The 17658-nt window shown below is 38.8% G+C and overlaps 1 protein-coding gene and 1 non-coding gene across 3 annotated transcripts in view; both read left to right on the forward strand.

Annotated features, from left to right (window-relative positions):
* The first annotated feature begins 967 nt into the window (after nt 1–967).
* Nucleotides 968–1038, forward strand: TRNAG-GCC (transfer RNA glycine (anticodon GCC)). Its single transcript has one exon. It is a non-coding gene; the product is annotated as a tRNA-Gly (tRNA).
* A 37-nt stretch (nt 1039–1075) lies between these two features.
* The window catches only part of CRCP (CGRP receptor component), a 33633-nt gene continuing 17050 nt past the window's right edge, over nt 1076–17658 (forward strand). The window contains exons 1-4 of one of the 2 annotated variants that reach the window (XM_005240456.4): nt 1076–1226; nt 4740–4776; nt 8181–8279; nt 11470–11564. In XM_005240456.4, coding sequence (XP_005240513.1) covers nt 1219–1226; nt 4740–4776; nt 8181–8279; nt 11470–11564 — 239 coding nt within the window. In that variant the 5' untranslated portion in view covers nt 1076–1218. Of the gene's footprint in view, nt 1298–4739; nt 4777–8180; nt 8280–11469; nt 11565–17658 lie in introns of both variants that reach the window. The other variant, XM_027791104.2, reaches the window with a different exon arrangement.

Raw genomic sequence — 17658 nt, forward strand, 5'->3', positions numbered from 1 at the left:
CTACAATCTGTATGTGATGGGTTCCACATGTCCACTGAAACTTTTCTAGGGGTTTTCAACTGAAAAGGTCTGGAAAAGCTTTGCAGTTGGCTTCTAAACTTCGCCTAACACTTAGGTATCTGATGACGATGGTTCCTGGAGAGCTGGGAGTTCTTTCTTGCCCACTGTCCTGGCATGAAGACTGATCCTGAAGTGCTGCAGTTTGCTCACGTTATTCAGAGTTGACTTAGGATTTGCAATACTTCAAGGAGAAGCAAAGTCCCAAAAGTGGGAGTGGACGTTCCTCTGGCTTGAGCCTGGAAAGGAAAGCAGCTGGTGGATTTTGTGCTAGTATTGCAGGATGGAGGTTGTGAGCTCAAGTCTGACCTGTTTGGTTCCCTTGATTGATCTTAGAACAGCCCTGCTGCAAATGAGCAAGTCTATGTGTATGGGACTCCTTAGGGAGTGAGTGGTGGTGGTTTTGCATATAAACTTTTGCCTGAAAGTTAATGGCCAAATCAAGTAATTAATGTTTCCTGGGCTCTCGGTTTCTGAGCCAAATTTCCTTGCTGTAGCTGATAGGATTTTCAGCTATTTGCACTCAATGAAGCATCTTCAGATTTCATCAGAATGAAAAGGGCTCTCGCAAAACTTAACAGCACATAGATTCATAGGAAAGAATCACAGCGATGGTAGGAAAAGATATATGATGGTGATGAACTTGGTAAGATGATGTACAGGTGCTTTAAAAGGCAATAGGAGAATTATAAAACTAGTTCAGCCTTACAGTATTCTGTTTGCAGATGACTACAGCTTTGATTTTCGAGGACCTCTACGATACTATTTTCCCTTTGTCATACTTAACAGTGGCTAATTGTCAGAATCGGAGCAGGGTTGCAGAACACACGGTACCCCACGGAAACTTTCTCGTACTTTTCTGCCCACAGTGGTTACAACTCAGGGGGCGGGGGAGGTGCGGTCAGCTCCAGCATTGGTGGTTCAGTGGTAGAATTCTCGCCTGCCACGCGGGAGGCCCGGGTTCGATTCCCGGCCAATGCAGCTGACTTTTTTTTTTTTTTAATCACTACGCTGCGTTTCTCCTTCCTTTTCCGCTTCCGTCCCGGCCGCCGAAACCTCCTTCAGCTCAGCCCGGCTTCCCCCGCGCTCCCCTCGCCGTGGCCGGGCGGGCCGTTGGTGGCGGCCGGTGAGGGGGAGCCCCCCAGCGAGGCGGCGGACAAGATGGAGGTGTAAGGAGCGGCGGCAGCGGGGGCTCCAGGGCCGGGGGGGGCTGGGGCACATCGATGTGCGCCTGCCCGTGGTGTGTGTGCGGCTGCATGTGTATGGCCCGGCCTGCGGGGGGGTATATCTATATGGCCCTGCCTGCCGTATGTTGCTGGAGGAGTAGATATATGGCCCTGCTGCCGTGTGTGCCTGGGGGGCGTTATAAATATATGGGCCTGCCTGACATATGTGCTTGGGGAGGTATATCTATATGGGCCTGCCTGCCGTGTGTGCCTGGGTGGGAGGTATATCTGTGTGTGGGGTGTATTGGGCCTTTAACACCCTTACAACCAGCAATGTGTTCAGGCATTCTGATGAGAAACTGGGGGCTTTGTTTGTTTGCTTTAAAAATCCTGCTGAAGCATCTGTTTGTTTGGGCAAAACAACCTTTTTGGCTCTGCCTCCCCATCTCCCCTGCCCTCCTGTCTCCTCCTGCTCCCTCCTCTGACCTGCCCTGGGAGAGGGGACATGAATCCTCCACTGCAGCTCCTGGAGAGAGCTATTCCTGTGAGCATCAGGTAGACAACTTGGAGTTGTAGGAGCTGAATATGTTGGAGAAGGAGAAAACCTAACAGGTGTGCGCCAGCAATTGCAAACACAAGAGGTGACTCAAAATTTTGGCTAGCCGATAACTGGGGGCAGTTACAGCAGCCAGCCTCCAGCCTGCTGTCCTGGGCAGCAAGGGTTTTTGCCTTCCTATGCTGACAGCACTGTACGTGTTTCTGTCTTGTTAGCGTCACTTGGGCACAAAACAATAGGATTTGACCTATTTTCAAGCTTAGAAACTCATGAGTTCTGTGGAGCTCGCTACATTGTGTAGTTATAGATGTGTACGTGGAACTGGTTTCTAATGAATGGGGTCATGGAGGATGCAAGTCCCTTGGGATGTATGTTGGCATCCACCATAAGTCAGCAGAGCTACTGCAGTTCATATTATGCATGGATTCTTTATTATCATTAAATTTTCCATACTATTACAATTAAATCTTCCATTCCTAAAAATCAAAAGTAGATAACAAATAAGAAACATTCATTGAAATACCGGTTTGTATTACATTAGCTTTAACTTGAGTAGCAGCCTGCAGGGAGAAGACCTGTTCTTGCTGTTGTACACTGAAAAATGCTGTGAAACATGCACAGGTTGAAACTTGCTGTTGCATGTGAGGAAGGATGGGACTTGCCCTGCTGAGAAAGATGCTTTTTATACCATTACTAGCAAGGCTGTAATGCACCATTAATAGTAAGGCTGTGACATTGCTTACACATCCACTTGTTTTTTCTTTCTTCCTTGAGTAGCCAAACTTATTTTACTGGTGCTACCTCTTTTAGTACCAATAGGAAGGTGCATCAGAGGTAGGACACCTGGGGCTGAAGTCCTGAGCTGTGGGTGAGTGTCCCTTGCATTGGAATGGAACAACTTAGTCCATTTTGCACTTGAATTACTGTTGGAATTTGATCTTCCTCATTTTTTGCCTCCTGCCTGATGGCCTTCATAGAGGGAAGCTCTGCCAGCTAGGAAAACCTCTCTTAAGTTCTTACCATGTTACTAGAGAAAAACACCCTCCAGAAAACATTGTGGTTTAAATATGCAATGTATTTTAAGAAGTAGATTTAAAAACATGAAGTGCATGAAGTGTTAGTGATATTTTTAGAGGTCTAATGCCATATACTAAGATATTTTTTGATGTATGCAGAAAACCCTTCTCAATATTCTGGTTTGGACTAAAATTGGGGCAAATATTACCTATTTAAAGACTTAAAAGTGTTTATACATTTGGTGTTAACATGACATTTTTTTCCTTTCTGCTTAAGACTTAATCTCATAAAAATGAAGCATACTGTTCAGTTGAATATTTAAAAGTAGACTTTAGAATTCATTATTTATAACTTACTGTTTTCTGAATGCAAAGTTGATAGTTGTTTTATGAGACTTAGGACTGAAGAAAATTGTACTTCTACTTAATTAGTTCTGCAGAAGTTTTTGAAACTGGCCTTGTTTATCAGTTTTATGATTCTGCTATTTCACCACAAGAAGAATTGTTGAAGATTTGAGGCTGACTCACTCATGCTGTCCATGGTTCAGAAAAATAATTCTTTTTTCTTGTAACAGCAAAGTGGTTTTGAATTAAAAAGGAAGCAATTGTCTTAAATTATTTAACTTCAGATAGATTTCACAGACTCATTTGCACAGTAATGTATATACTCTATATGACCCTTTCACTTCTTTAACTGAGTAATTCCATATATAATTTTTCTATGGCATAATTATTCCTAACAAAGAGTGTCTTTGATCCATAGGGATTTCTGTAGCGATAGGCTGAATGCAAACATTCTGAAGAATTGCATTTACCTAACAACAAAAGCTATATGGTTTGTAAAACATGAATGAAAACTAATGCGTGCGTGAGCTCACTTGCTGAAGTTTCACTCGAGTCAGCGAAATGGAAGTTGAAGTTCATCTCAGCGTATTTTAGAAGGTCCTTTTCATTTAAAAACAATGATAGAACCTGTGGAAGTTTGTGGATGCATTTAACTTGTTTGAAAGTGATGAACGTGACAATTCTATTCAAACAGTTGATGGTGCTTAACAATACATTGTACCTTTTTTTCTTTTTTTTTCATAAGCTGCTGTGCAGACCTGAGAAAGGCCTTTTTTTCCTTTTGTATGGAAACTTTCTGTTGTTGTGGCTACTGACTGCTCAGCAGAATGTGTTGTTCAGGGAATATAGGATGTTCTGCGTCAGGTTTTCTCACTTCTTTTAATTTACAAATATAAAATTACAATATCCAGAAGTAATAGAGGCACGATTAGTCTAAATATGTACTTGACTCAGTGCATTCAGCCTTCCAGCAATAGATAAGAATTCTTGCATAATTGGGCCAGAGTTAGTGAGGAATTGTTTGGCTGGTGGAAAATGGGAAGCTCTCAGCCTTGCCCTGCTAATAAAGGAGTAGGCACATAAAGATTCAAAGAATAAATAAAGAAGAAATGTAATAACGTTGTTGGGTTTTTTAAACTCTGTACAGTATGTGTAAATATAGTGCCATACCTATATGCACACATATGTACATGGTACTAAATTAGTCACTGTATTTTCTCTTTCCATGCTCTTGAGCTCTTGACTAATAAATAAATAGTGTGTATAATCTGATTTATTTTTCCTGTCAGTCTTTGTTCAAATAGAACTAGAGACCTTGGTTTTTTTTTCAAGGAAGTAGCAAGGCTATTTGGTTTTAGTGCAAAATAAACTGTATTATATTTATGTAATAATTCTACTAACAATATGGAAAAATATTTTTCAGCGGTGGCAATAGCTTGGTAATTGTACAGTCACCAAAACCAGATTTCTTGGGTGTTTTGGGCTTTTTTAACTTTATGAAAATAATGTCTGTTCTTTTAGAGTCTGTGCAACTCAGCAGAGGAAAACTTTAAACAGTTTCATTTGAACACAAATAATTGTGTTTTTTTTTCCTTGCAGGAAAGATGCAAATGCTGCATTGCTAAGTAACTTTGAGGTAAGTTTATCTGCATCTTAGTTTTAAACCAGCAATTTAAAGCTGTGATCAGTCACTTGTATACTCCTTTGGAAGCTGAAAATTGCCAGTGGCAATCAGCAAGACCTGTAAGATATCCCCCCTGCCCCCCGCATTTCATTTGTTTTTAAGAAAAAAAGCTTTTTGCAAAAGATCTGGAAATGTTTTTGCTGGTGTTGGGTCCTGTATTGTTATTTGCTTGGTCTCAGATCTATAAAATCAGATATAAATACGTTTTTCAAATAGATGAGGAGCAGATCTTTAGAATGTTGGTAGCTTCAGCCTTGTGGTATTTACACTGTGCTGTGCGGTTAGTTTGCCGACTCTTCTTGTGTATGGTGGCTTCTCATTTAGAATTTGATTTTACACATCCTTAAACACTTATGTATTTGGGTAGGTGCACTGGATTCACTGGTGCTTTGACATATTGTGCATCTGATCCCAGATCGGGAACGTTGACACCTGTGTAACTGAGCAGCAATGTCAAAGTGCTCTTTTTTTAAAATTTATTTTATTTTATCTTATGACAAGCCAATATATCATACCACCAGGTGGGTATGATATATTGATATGTATACTGATTGTATATATACAGATCTATATACTGATGCATATATACAGATATATATATACTGATTGCTGTGGTCTATTTAATATTGCAAATAAGAACTCTTGCAGAAAGTGTCAAAAGTTTTTCACGGGTGGCTGCTGTTAGAATCAGTGTTTCATATTTAACTTGAACCTTGTGATGTGCAGTACCATCCAAGAACCTGTAACTCACTAATGCATAGTTACATTAAAGCCAGTGCTACTGGAAATGCAGTCTTACACCCCTGAATGCTTGACAGTATTTTTTTCAAGATCTTGTGGTGTTTCCAAAGCAGGTTAGATTAAAGTAAGGGTGAGGCACTTTGCTGATCTGAGGTGTGTTACTCAGGATAAACACTCCTAGAAGCCAGTGATGAACCTTAGTCTGGAGTCAGGAGGAAGCTACGGTGCCCTGTCATAACAAACAATGAATACATATAACAAATAAAATATCTTATTTTCTAGTAGATAAGTTCTGAATCATTTTCCTCTCTCCTGAGTACAGGTGTTTTTTGTTTAGTGAGGTAGAAAGAAATGTAGTGTTCTTGTTGGTTTAACTGCAGCCAGGTAATGGAAACATTTCAGTGCTGTGTTCATGAGTGTAATTTTTGAACTGTTTTAATAACCGAAGTGCTTTGTTTATATTATTGTACTGCTGAAGCTTGAAAGTTGCACAGCTGTTTTCATTCTATTCTGAAATAAATCTTGAAATGTTTTATCTTGAGCTGCATCTCTCTGCACACAGCAGAGCAACCAGCTGGTGACTGTTAGAAGGGCTTTAATGAGATACTTGGAAAGAACTGTTGTTGCTTAAGAAACAGATTATATATTATGTCAGCTAAACTAGTATTGAGTGTCTGTTTGTTAAAAACGTGTACTGTTGCAGTAAAGAAAATAGCAAGTGTTTCAGAGGTTATTTATTGCAAAATCATCTCTGCCTCCATCTTCATTTGCTGGGATATTGTTGGAATGTAGGTGTTCCTGCCTGCTGAGTTTCAAGTCATGTCAGCCATGGAACGTAAAATCTCTTAAGTGTCCTAAAGGTATAGTCCAGAATAAGGAGAAATGCAGCATCCATTCTTTGTGCTCTTCAGTCAGAACTTCAGCTTAGTTTTTGTTGGTGAATATACTATTGTGTTGAAACAGAGCAAAAGGAAGTAGAAAATGAAGTTACTGATTAGCGTGATTATTTCTCATTTCCGTTTCACAGCACAGTTGTCGTGCACGCAGCTTTTCCATCCTGTGCAGGAAGGGATTTGCCCCGTCTGCAGCTATAGGCTTTTGGGGCACGGCTTTTCACTGCTCTTCAAAGTACTTATTCCCATGAGACTACCAGTACCTTTGTTTGCCCCTCTTTTCTGTTGCTATTTGACTGGCGTAGCTAATGTTCTTTTTATCAAGGTAATGTTTTGTACAGAAAGTGGTGTTTGAAAGGAGTATTCAGGACTGACGTGTTGTATGTTCCATGCCTACATTTCTTCTGTGAATTTGAGGTTGTCATGTTGTGTTTTGTTGTCACCAGCTACATTTTCTTCAAATATTTATTAGGTAAAAGTTTATAGCTTGAGTTTTGGCTTTCAGGTCAGGGTTGACAGGTGTTCCTTTTTCATAAGGATGCAGTACGCAGTAATTGCAGGACTTGTAGCTGGTTATGTTCTTATTTCTCACTGGCTAGAAATGTTTGTATTCTTATTCCTATGGACTTGTCGGTTCATAATGCCATTGGATCTGGATCTTGAGTGAAGCTAGTTAAAAAAAATTGGGGATAAATAGTAAGAAGTGGTCTGGTTTTTGCTGTGGGTATTGGCTTTGGATATACTGTAAAGCCTGAAGCAAAACATCTGAAGAAACTTCAACCTAAAATGATTTAATATGGGAATAAAAGAGTAATTGTGATGTTGTCTCAACATTCTGCTGCATATCTAGCTATGATGAATGAGGATGTTGCAGTGTTGCAAGAGATTTGACAAAGCACAGTTGCAAAAATCAAGACATCTTCCTTGCCTTCAGACTTACCCTCTGGATCTTGCTCCTACGTTAACGTTCACTGCATCATAAATGTGAAGACAACTTTATTACATTCTTTTCAGGAATTTCTGCTTGTGTTACATTGTTGTGATGAAATAGGGAGCTAATTTAATCTTTGTGGCTTAACCTACGGTTACACCATGCTGGTCACTGTAACATTTACTATTATGAGCAACTCCACTGGAATTTACAATGGGATCACTAATCTCAGGAGCATCTATAGGTCAAGCCTGTATTTAGTTGGTTCCTGGCAGTGTGGCAGTTGTAGAGTTTACTTTTTTTTTTGTAGATGATGTAAAATTGCATCTCTGTGAGACAGGACTTATATCCATGTTAATATTATAGGTACATCTGTTGTAACAAATCCAGTGGGACCATAAACTGCTGTGACATTTTGCTTCAAGCATCACTGATACTTAAATGGGAGCTCTGTGCCAGTGCAGCAGGGTATGACCCAACTGTGCTCAGGATATGAGGTAAACAAGTAGGATAGATTCATCCTGTCAACTTCTCCTTTGGGGCTCCTGAATAACATTTAACAAGTACCAAAGATCTGTTGTACATGGTCACAATTTTTTTAAAAAAAAATTTACATACCTATTCATCATTCTGGTGCCAAAACATTTTTCATTTCAATTGCTGGTGCATTCGTCAAAGAAGCCACACTTTTTTGTTGTTTGATTGATGGGATTTTGCGTTGTTCATTTATGTCTTCCTCCTGTCATATGTTAAGGTAAAATAAATGATCTAAAACAATTTTTTTTCCTCAGGTGTTCCAGTTACTTACTGATCTTAAGCAGCAGCGCAAAGAGAGTGGAAAAAACAAGCAGAGCTCTGGTCAGCAGAATCTGAACACAATCATGTATGAAGTGAGTAGTGCTGCGAAATTAGCAAAGTCTGGGGTAGTTCATGCCCTTAGGTCTGGATATTAATCATTTTATATCAAATTTCCCTTATTAAAACCCACAGTAAAATAACCTTATTTGCCACTTTTCTGTGGTCAGCCTGTTCAGGTTGTTGTAATGGCACTGTCAGGGCAGAGGCCTGCACCTGCTCTTGTTAAAATCTATCCCCAAAAGAATATCACCCCTACCCCCCTGTTAAGTGTTTAGTTTTGGGGGGAGGTTTATTCCAAATATTCTATCCTTTTAATACTCAGGGCAGAACTTGTTATCATCTGATGAATTGGTGATACCGTGTAATTCATGATTTCAAAGCTGAGACACACATCACATATGCTGGTGTTTTATTAATGGAATTAAACTAATAACTTCCAACTAAAATAGATATTTTTTTTTGTCAAAAGAATAACAAAATCACACGTACATACAGCAACATCAGTTGGATGCCACATTGGTAATAAATGTTTAATCTATAGCTAGGAAGAACTTTTAAAATCATATAATACAAACATTAACATTTGAAATACCTCAAATTAGCAACTTCATAACAGACTTGCAGTATGACCTATTGTGTCTGTGTCAAGAGACTTGCATGAGTAGCACCACAGTTGGCAGCAGGTTGAAAGCAGTTTGCCTTGCTTGCACGAGTAATCCCATTGAGCAGTGAAACTGCTCATGTGAATAAGATTTGGCCTAGGCTTTGTTTTTGTTTTAGTTCTGGCTTTGTTTGAAAAGGTATAGAGTAGTAATTCCTAAGCCTCATATTCAACAAAATAGGGGCTTACAAAAAAATCTAATTTAAATCTTCATGGAGACTAATGGTCTCTTCCTGTACCTCTCTGAAACAGATGAGAAAGATCCTGTAAATACATTTTGTCAGAATGCACCTTAAATCTTTAATTGCCTTGTTACATTACTGCACATTAAATACCTATAGAATGCTCATTTTTGTGCATGGGGTGAAGCTGGTGTAAACTCTAGGTATATTTTCTTTATATTTGACTGAAAGAAAACCAGAATTTGGTCTTATGGGATTGTCTTTGCATAGATCTTCATGAGTGCAGGCTTGTGTCCATTGTTACTGAAATAACTAGACAAACCTTGCTAAACTGGAGCTATTTGTTACTGTATATCTGGTATTTTAATTGATTTGAAATAGCCAAAAAAGACTAATCTAGAAAACAAATTACTTCTATTAAATAATTTTGTTATATGACAATATGATGATTTTGTTCCAGTCGCTGTTGGTGGATAACAACTTCATTTTATCTGAAAAGGTCAGAAAGGGCTTACAGAAAGGAGGGTTTTCTAACACCTTACTGTGCTTTTAAATACATTTCTCAGTAGTCCAATGAAGCTGGTCCTTAAGAATACCAGTGTTTCATATTTCGTGGACTCTCTATCTGTTAAGTAGGATGAATTACCCTGTATTGTTGAAGTCTGTTTTCCTTTAGTAGCATTTTAAAATGATAACAGATTTTAATGGAAATACACTGGAAATAACATTTGCATGTTTTTGTGTTTGTCATACTGATCTTGTAGCTCGTTTTTCCCTAGTATCTGTTATTTTCTGCTCTGTGAATACTGATTCAGCTTTTTTTGGCTTCTGACTTTTCAAATATAAATATTCAGTTTAAAGGTTTTCTGAGAAAGAAACTAGAATAGTAACATAGAATTTTATGGTTTTGTATTATTATTGACACTCTGTGCATGTGGTATCCTACCATGTGTATCTCTGTATTTGCAATCCAGTTAGTGCGTCATCAGTCAGTTGAATTGATACTTTTAAGCTTTATGTCTAATTAATGCAGTATCAACAGATGAAGATTTTCTTCCTTAATTCAAAACAAGCATTGGCAATACTCTTAAATCCTTCAGTTGCTGATGCACACAATGCAAGGATTTCCTTGACTTTTCCATGATGCCCATTATTTCCAACTCTTCATTTTGGGGTCTAATCCAAGCAACGTTCGGGAAGATTCTAAGCTAGTTCCAGTGAAAAGACAGCTGTGAACTGGAATTTGTGTGGTTTTTTTATCAACAGGTTTTTTATTTTACTCAGGTCAAATTACATTATGTATTTTCTGTCTGCTAGGTATCATGTTGTTTTAAATAAAAGCAAGCAGATGTAACATCTGCAAAAGTTAGCTGAGGTTGGTAGACATTAGATGTGAAAAATGAAGGGAAAAAAATTGTCTCAAGTCAGAGAAACATTTCTAGTACTAGAGTATTTTGCAGATTTTTATCACAACCCACCTAACCTGCTTCTATGAGCATTGCCAAATAAGCATATAGAGGATGAAAGCAACCATGGATTGGGAGCTTAATGAGTTATTTATGGGTTGGCAGTGAGAGTATCCTGGCACTGAGCACATGAAAACTTGGCAGAAGGTAACATGGTTTTAAGGGTGAGGAGTATTCAACTTTTCTGAAGGGTTACTGTTTTTAAAAAAACAAAATAACTACCAATAAAAAATAACCACCACCGAAAAAAACCCCAAATGCCGTATTTTAGTACCTCTTTAAACTAGCTTTGAATCTGTAAATGTTTGTTTTAGAAGGAAATCTGAGTGATACTATTCAGCTGTAAGTATGTCTTAGCATCACCTGGGATTATTTCAAACCAGGAAAGCAAATGTCTTTCACAGACAGCAGGTGGTTTTTAGTAGAGCGTGCTAAAACCCACTCCTTTCCTGTGCTCTTCAACTGGTGATGTTGAGCTTTGAACAGATCAGATAAATGGCCATCTGAGGCCACAGAGGGAATAGTCAAAGCTGTAATTCTCACCTGGGTGTGTAATGAGCTGGCTGGGTCATGTCTTTATGGAATGAACTCACTGGGGCTTTCTGGATAAGTACTAACGTAATTTCTATTACATAAAGTTGTAGTTACATATTGCTTGGTTTTTAGTTCCTCAGCAAGTATCAGTATAGTCTTACTGAAGATGGAAAAATGTAAGTGATTTGCATCACCTATGACAGCACTTCCCACTGTTAAAAAAAACCAAACCCACACTAAAAAGCCAAACCTGAATTGCCTTTTCCAGTTCTTCTCAGTGATACTGAGGAGACTTTTCAAAATCAGCTTGTTTCATACACAGCTGGTAAAGCAGATAGTCACTGTGAAATAATGTATAATTTCTTTCTATCCATTGCAGACGCTGAAGTACATTTCAAAAACACCCTGTAGATACCAGAGTCCTGAGACTGTGAGAGATTTCCTCGTGGCAATGAAAGGCCATAAGCTAACCAAGTAAGTAGAGATACGCCTTTGAATGAAAGTATAAACTCATGGCAATGTTGAAAAACAGATCCCCTTGTACACAGTCTGATAATCTGTCTGGTTTTGATTAATGTATATTAAGTATTTTACGTCATTATTTAATTACTCATCCAAACATCTTTTCCTTCACTCGTTAACGCCTACATGGATGACTATTTCCTTGAGTGGGCCTGTATTTACTAATATCTCGAACAGACTCTTGTCAGTATGTTGGTTTTTAGCGTGACTGCACACAGTCCAAGCACAAAGTAGAGTTCATAAAAAGTTTTCTGAGGCAGGAGTTGTAGGTTGTAAATGGGTTTTGAACACAGTAAGACAATGGGGGGGAAAAAACCCCCAAAAAAACCCTGAACACAACCCCAGTTTATTATCAGTCTTATTTTTGTGAACTTCCTTAAGGAAAAATGCATTAATTCCTAAGAGGCGAAAAAGATTACTCTATTGCAGGGAGGTAATAAGTAAGTAAAATCTTAATATAGACGTTTGGGGGAGAATTTTATTCTGAAGTGAAGTTTTATGTGAATCCGTGAATGCCAGCTGCTCAGGGGTGATCACCTCTCAGGGTTATGCTTTCTCATTGGTGTTTAGCAAGCTAAGATGTTCATCTTCTCTTTCTGTACTGTTTGTCCACTGATATTTACATCTAGTAGAATTTCTGAGATGTACATTTCAGTTACCTAAATATTGTGTCAGTGAATACCCCATACCACCCCCCTGTGCAGTTTCTAGGCAAGCTGAACATACAGTTCATTCTTCTTCTTTGAAGTCCTGCATAGAAAATAAAAGATTTCCTTCATGGTTACAAGAAGACTCAAAAGGCATTTTTCTCTTTGGCAGTGGTGTGAGTGCCTGGTCACAGTGCTTGAAACACATAATCCTCTCAAACCTCTCTCAAGTGTGAGTGAAGCCGGTTGTCAGTAGTCAGACCCAAAAGAAACAGAATCACTTGGTTACTTGATTGGATAGCTCTAATCAGACACCTGATTTTTTTAAAGCAGAAAGAACGAAGATTTAGTTGCTTCTAAATGACTCGTTCTTCACCACGAAGGAGTAGTTTATGTGCTGTAGAGATACTGACTGCATTTTTCTTCCCTACTGGAAGGACTCCCAAGGAGTTCATGCTCTGGGAAGGAGCCTTTTACTAATAATTGGGTTGTGCCACAAAAAGAAATGCAAAGTGAGAGCATCTGGAGAGTCCAGTGCCACAAGGCAAGTTTTTTACTCTATCCAAATTCTAGTAGTTGAGTAGAAAGCAGATTGTCAGCTATTTTGTTGACTTCCAGTGTCCCCTCTACAAAGAATTATGCTCACATCCAGTGTTATCAGCAGCTCTGATCAGTGTTGCTGTCATTACAGACACAGGGGTGCTAGTGCTTGGAAGCTTTGTCATGGGTATTGTAACTTTGCTTGTAGTGCTTTCTTTTGTAGACCTAAAGTTACCAGGTCAGTATGTCACTGTTTAGTCCTCCCATAGCTCGTTTTATATAGCAGGACACTAATTTATGTAGTGGGCAAGATACCTTAATTATTTTCTGACATGGAGGTGTTAAAGCATGAAGAGAATACTCTTGTTTACTTGTAAAGAGCTGATAGTATGGAAATTGAAGCGAGCGTCTTAAAAAATGGTTTGCTGCCAATTTTAAGAAGCGAGCATCTTTCATTTCTGTTATTGTGAAACAGTTATCCTGTTTGAAGTGAAAAAAGCTTGTTCAGTCTGTACAGGGCAGCAGGTTAGGAAAGCACCAGAAGAGTACTGTATCACAGCAAAAAGCCAGCAGAGTTAAAGAGGCAGAATAGGATTTTTCAGAAGTAACTGAATAAGTTAGGTGTAAGAGTCCCATTAAAAGTCAAAGAGGTTTTTTTTTTTGTTTTAAAGCCCATTTCTAAACGCCTTTCTGGTAGAATTTAAGCTGGACCTCAGGGTTAACTCTTAGAAAAAGGCAGGGGAGCTCTGTTACCACATTAGATACCCTGACCGCATATGCTCCCCCTTATGTGGGGTCTCCAAGACTGAAGTACTAAACAATTTTTGGTCATAACGCAGAAGATTCTAGCTACAAAATCTGTCTCCCATAGTACCTAGCTGTTTTGTAGAAGATCTACCCAAATATTTGCCTTCCCATACCTGCTTGTTCTGTGAGCTTGACTCTAGCACTGCTGCAAAGGTTGAAATAGTTACAAGCTTTAAATGAGCTTTTTGACTTTTATTTTTTCCGGATGCTAGGAAGGTGCCTTTGGTTTTAGGCATCATCCTCTCTGTCCCTTTTCTCTGAACCTGTCTGTAAGATAAGCAAGAGAATGATTCCCAAGTCCTTTCCTTCTGCATGATGGCAAAAGGACAAGAGTGAAGAGCCAGCCACTGGTTTAGGTTACAAGTATACCACATTTATGGCTTATCAGAACTCAGATTGGACTGTGATACCATAGCTTCCTGAGCGTCCTGTACAACTTCTACTTTGTTAATATCTTTGTCATCTGGTAAAGAACTTGCCAGCTCTGCATTTCCATGTACTTTACAAAATAAGAAACGGCATTGTTTTGTGTGATCCTGGCACTTTTTCTTTCCTCTGATCTTTTCCATTCAGACACTTGAAGCTCAAAGTATCAGAGCCCATCTGGCAGCCTCTTCACACCAAACACAGAAAGCATATGGTGTGCAGTTCCTGTATAATGCACTTGATGTTAAACTGCTTAAAATAGTAATGCCTCTAAGGAAATTTTGAACTACCCTTTGGTTCATAACCAAGATCGTTTCAACACTGCTCTGTTGTTAAATAAATTAAAAACTAAAGGCTTTAATAATTTCCATTCAGTGGGATGGAGGTGGTATTTGTATAAAAGACTTCACTGGAGATTTCGTTCCAGTTATCTGGTAGAGAGCTTTCTTCCCCTTTGAGAGGAAAGAACCTGCAATGTTTGCTCTCCAGGACCTATTTACGTGATCCTGTGTAATGACCTTTCCGCCCATGAAGAGTAATGAACTCCAGAGTCTGTCTTTGCTGCTTGCTTTCTGGGTAAGGCATTCAGAGATGGGCCGTTTCCCTTAATCTCTTAGCTGGTCATATGCTGTCTCTGCTGGCAACAAATTTAAGATATATCTCTGTTGGTGTCTATCCTCAGTGAGTGTGTAGCAGCATTTTCTGTCTTCCTGTTACAAAAGGAATAGACAATCTGGTTAGAAGGCATAACTGGTCAGAAAAATCTGGAGGACTGCTTCCTCCGCTAGTTAAATTCCTTGTTAGGACTGCCTCTAATCAAGGAGAAAACAATCAAGCGGTGCTGTTAACTAGGCTCAGCAACTTCTTTTCTCATACAGCTTCAGGGCTTTGAATACAGGGAGGATTTGCAGCTCTGTGTGGAGGTGGGGGTGTGATGAGCTGACTTTCCTGCTCGGCATGTTATTGCAGCGCTCAAGCACAAGGTTGTGCTAGTGTATGTGAGAACGTCAGGGTAGTGACGAACACGAGCCACCAGCCAGAGAAGCACCAGGAACCGAGGCACATGCTTTTGAAGAACAGAGCTTTTAATCAAGTGAATTCTCGTTTTTCCTGCCCTCCTTCCACAAACCCGCAATACTAGCCATGCAGAATGCATTGCTCACATCAGGCTGCATGTGATGTCCTGAAAGGTTCTGGCTCCAGTTAGAGAGCTGATAACACGGTGCTGGCAAGTGGTGCAGTTCCTGTAAAATCACTTCAAGTCTTGTCTTTTCTGTTATTGCTAATATTTGCCGCTCAAAATACCAGGTTAACAGACCAGCATATTTTTTCTGCTGATAGCCATCCATTTTGTGATGGAGGGTTTTTTCAGTGTTGCTGGCAGGAAAAAAAATATTTTTCCTAAAAGACAAATTTTAAAAATAAGTACTGACACGTACAAACAAACCTTTCAGAGTCATTTCATATAGCTGCTTTGCTAAATGGAGCAAATTCAAAGACATCTAAACATGTATTTTACTGATATAGTTAGTAAAGTATGGTAAACTTTAACAGGTTTTTTCCTTGTTATCAGTTATTTTGGTAAAATTGAAATTGTAGAACTGAGATTTTATTTTTGTTCTAAATTAAAAGCGCTGAACTGACATCATAGTGAATTTTATTATTACCTTGTTGAGGCCTCAAGCTTTGGCTAACACTGCAGTACAGTAAGCCATGTTGTACTTGGAAATACAGTATGCCACTAGCAGCTAATTTTCCAGTTTTAGTTGCTGGAATGGCATCATATTTTGTAAGGTATAGTAAATGGGTTTGCATGAAAAGAACGTCTATTAAGCTTGCACTCTGTAATTACAGTTAAATGAAAACTGTCTCTCCTTCTGCTTCTTCCTGTTACTGATAACCTGTCTTAGATCTAATCAAATTTGCAATCACTGCATATTGTAATAATTTTTAAAATTGGACATAAGCATTACCCTTTTTGTCGTTAAATCCACACATTCAAGGAAGTTGAACATTGAGTGTGTACTTTTAGAAAGTATTTTCCCTCATTACTGCCAAAAACTACAACAAATATAAACCTTCACAATATTGAAGGCTGAATGATTTGCTTTGTAATTTTTGTCTCCTCTAGAGTTTTCAAAATTTCAACACCAAAGTCAGAATGATGCTAGCTTAACAATAGCATCATTTATAGTCTTTAAAAAGACTATTGTGTTTCCCTCTGAATTTATTGGAAATTAACTCTTTAATCTGCAGCAATGTTGCTCAGTTTTTTTGCATTCAGATACCAGTCCTTGGATTTCATCCTGGACAAACGTGCTGGCATTGAAGTACAGTGGTAACCCCTGCAGAAAATACAGCCCGGTATGTTTGTGCAGACCGTGTGCTGGCTGCTCCTGTGATTTCACAGCCCACAGCTCAGCGCTGCTCATCCCCAAGCCAGATCCTCTGAGCTTGATTTAGACATTTCACATGAGTTGCTGTGGTTGACTTGAGACCATAGGATCTGACTCAAGTATTTTCAGCTAGGAATAAAATACAAGGTTATGTATACTGCTGTTACTTTTTTGGTTTTCCTAGCGACTGAAAACCCTACATTCCTGAGCATAAATTTGCCTCTGCAGTCTCACAGATGTTTTAGGGTTTTTTTTTAGCTCTGTGTGCTTTGTCTTGGCACTGACACTGTTCTCTTCTTGCCCATGCTTATAGATCTCTTACTAGAAAAACAAAACAAAACATGCATGCATATATATTTACAGTCTAGGAGTTTAGTTAATACTGAAAATGACAGGTAAAAGAAACTTTATAAGACTTTAAGATAGAGTTTTTAGAAAATAAAATTAAATTAAAGAAAAGAAAAATTAAAAAGAAAAATATCTTTCTTACAGCGCTGGGTGCATGGGGGATCACTTCACCTATCATGCACACCTAGTTCTACTCACAATACATATTTATACAATAACATTGGTTAGTTCTGCCCAAAGTCTACACCTACTAACTAATTATTGGTGAGTTGCTTTCTCACCTCAGTGTAAAGGTACTGGTTCATTTTAAATTCACTACGCATTTTCCCCTAGCGGGGGATCTGTCCTCTTGGGGGGGGCATTTCAGTAGGAGGTCATGAATCTCCCACTACCACAATTATTTTACCCCCGTGACCTCGACTCTTATCGGCTGACATGTCCTGCCAAGTGTCCATCTGTTATTTTTCTTCCTTTATCTTCCATGTGCTGTTTGTTCTTGCTCCTCCTAGCAGACAACCTTGACAAATCATCATTATCTTTCTTATTTTATCCTTTTCGTCCTTTAACAAGGTTATAAATCTACTAAGTAACTACTGACTTCAGCAAATCATCAGTAAACTATATAACAAGGCCTAAGTCTTAGCACCTAGATCGCTTGTAACATCATTAGCTTTAACCCTTGAGGCATCATAGTAACTAAAAAATGGGCATTACCAAGACACATAGTAGGTGGTTTTGGTTAAAATATAAATGCTGCAAGTATTTGGCTCACTACTCACGGAATATGACACGTTTTGTCTTAATTTACACAACAGTATGTAGCTTTTTATTATTTTTTAGATTCTGTGGATGTATTATGCACTGTAGCAGTGTGCTGTCTGT

Source organism: Falco peregrinus, chromosome 2 (genome assembly GCF_023634155.1).
Source record: "Falco peregrinus isolate bFalPer1 chromosome 2, bFalPer1.pri, whole genome shotgun sequence".
Taxonomy (NCBI): domain Eukaryota; kingdom Metazoa; phylum Chordata; class Aves; order Falconiformes; family Falconidae; genus Falco; species Falco peregrinus.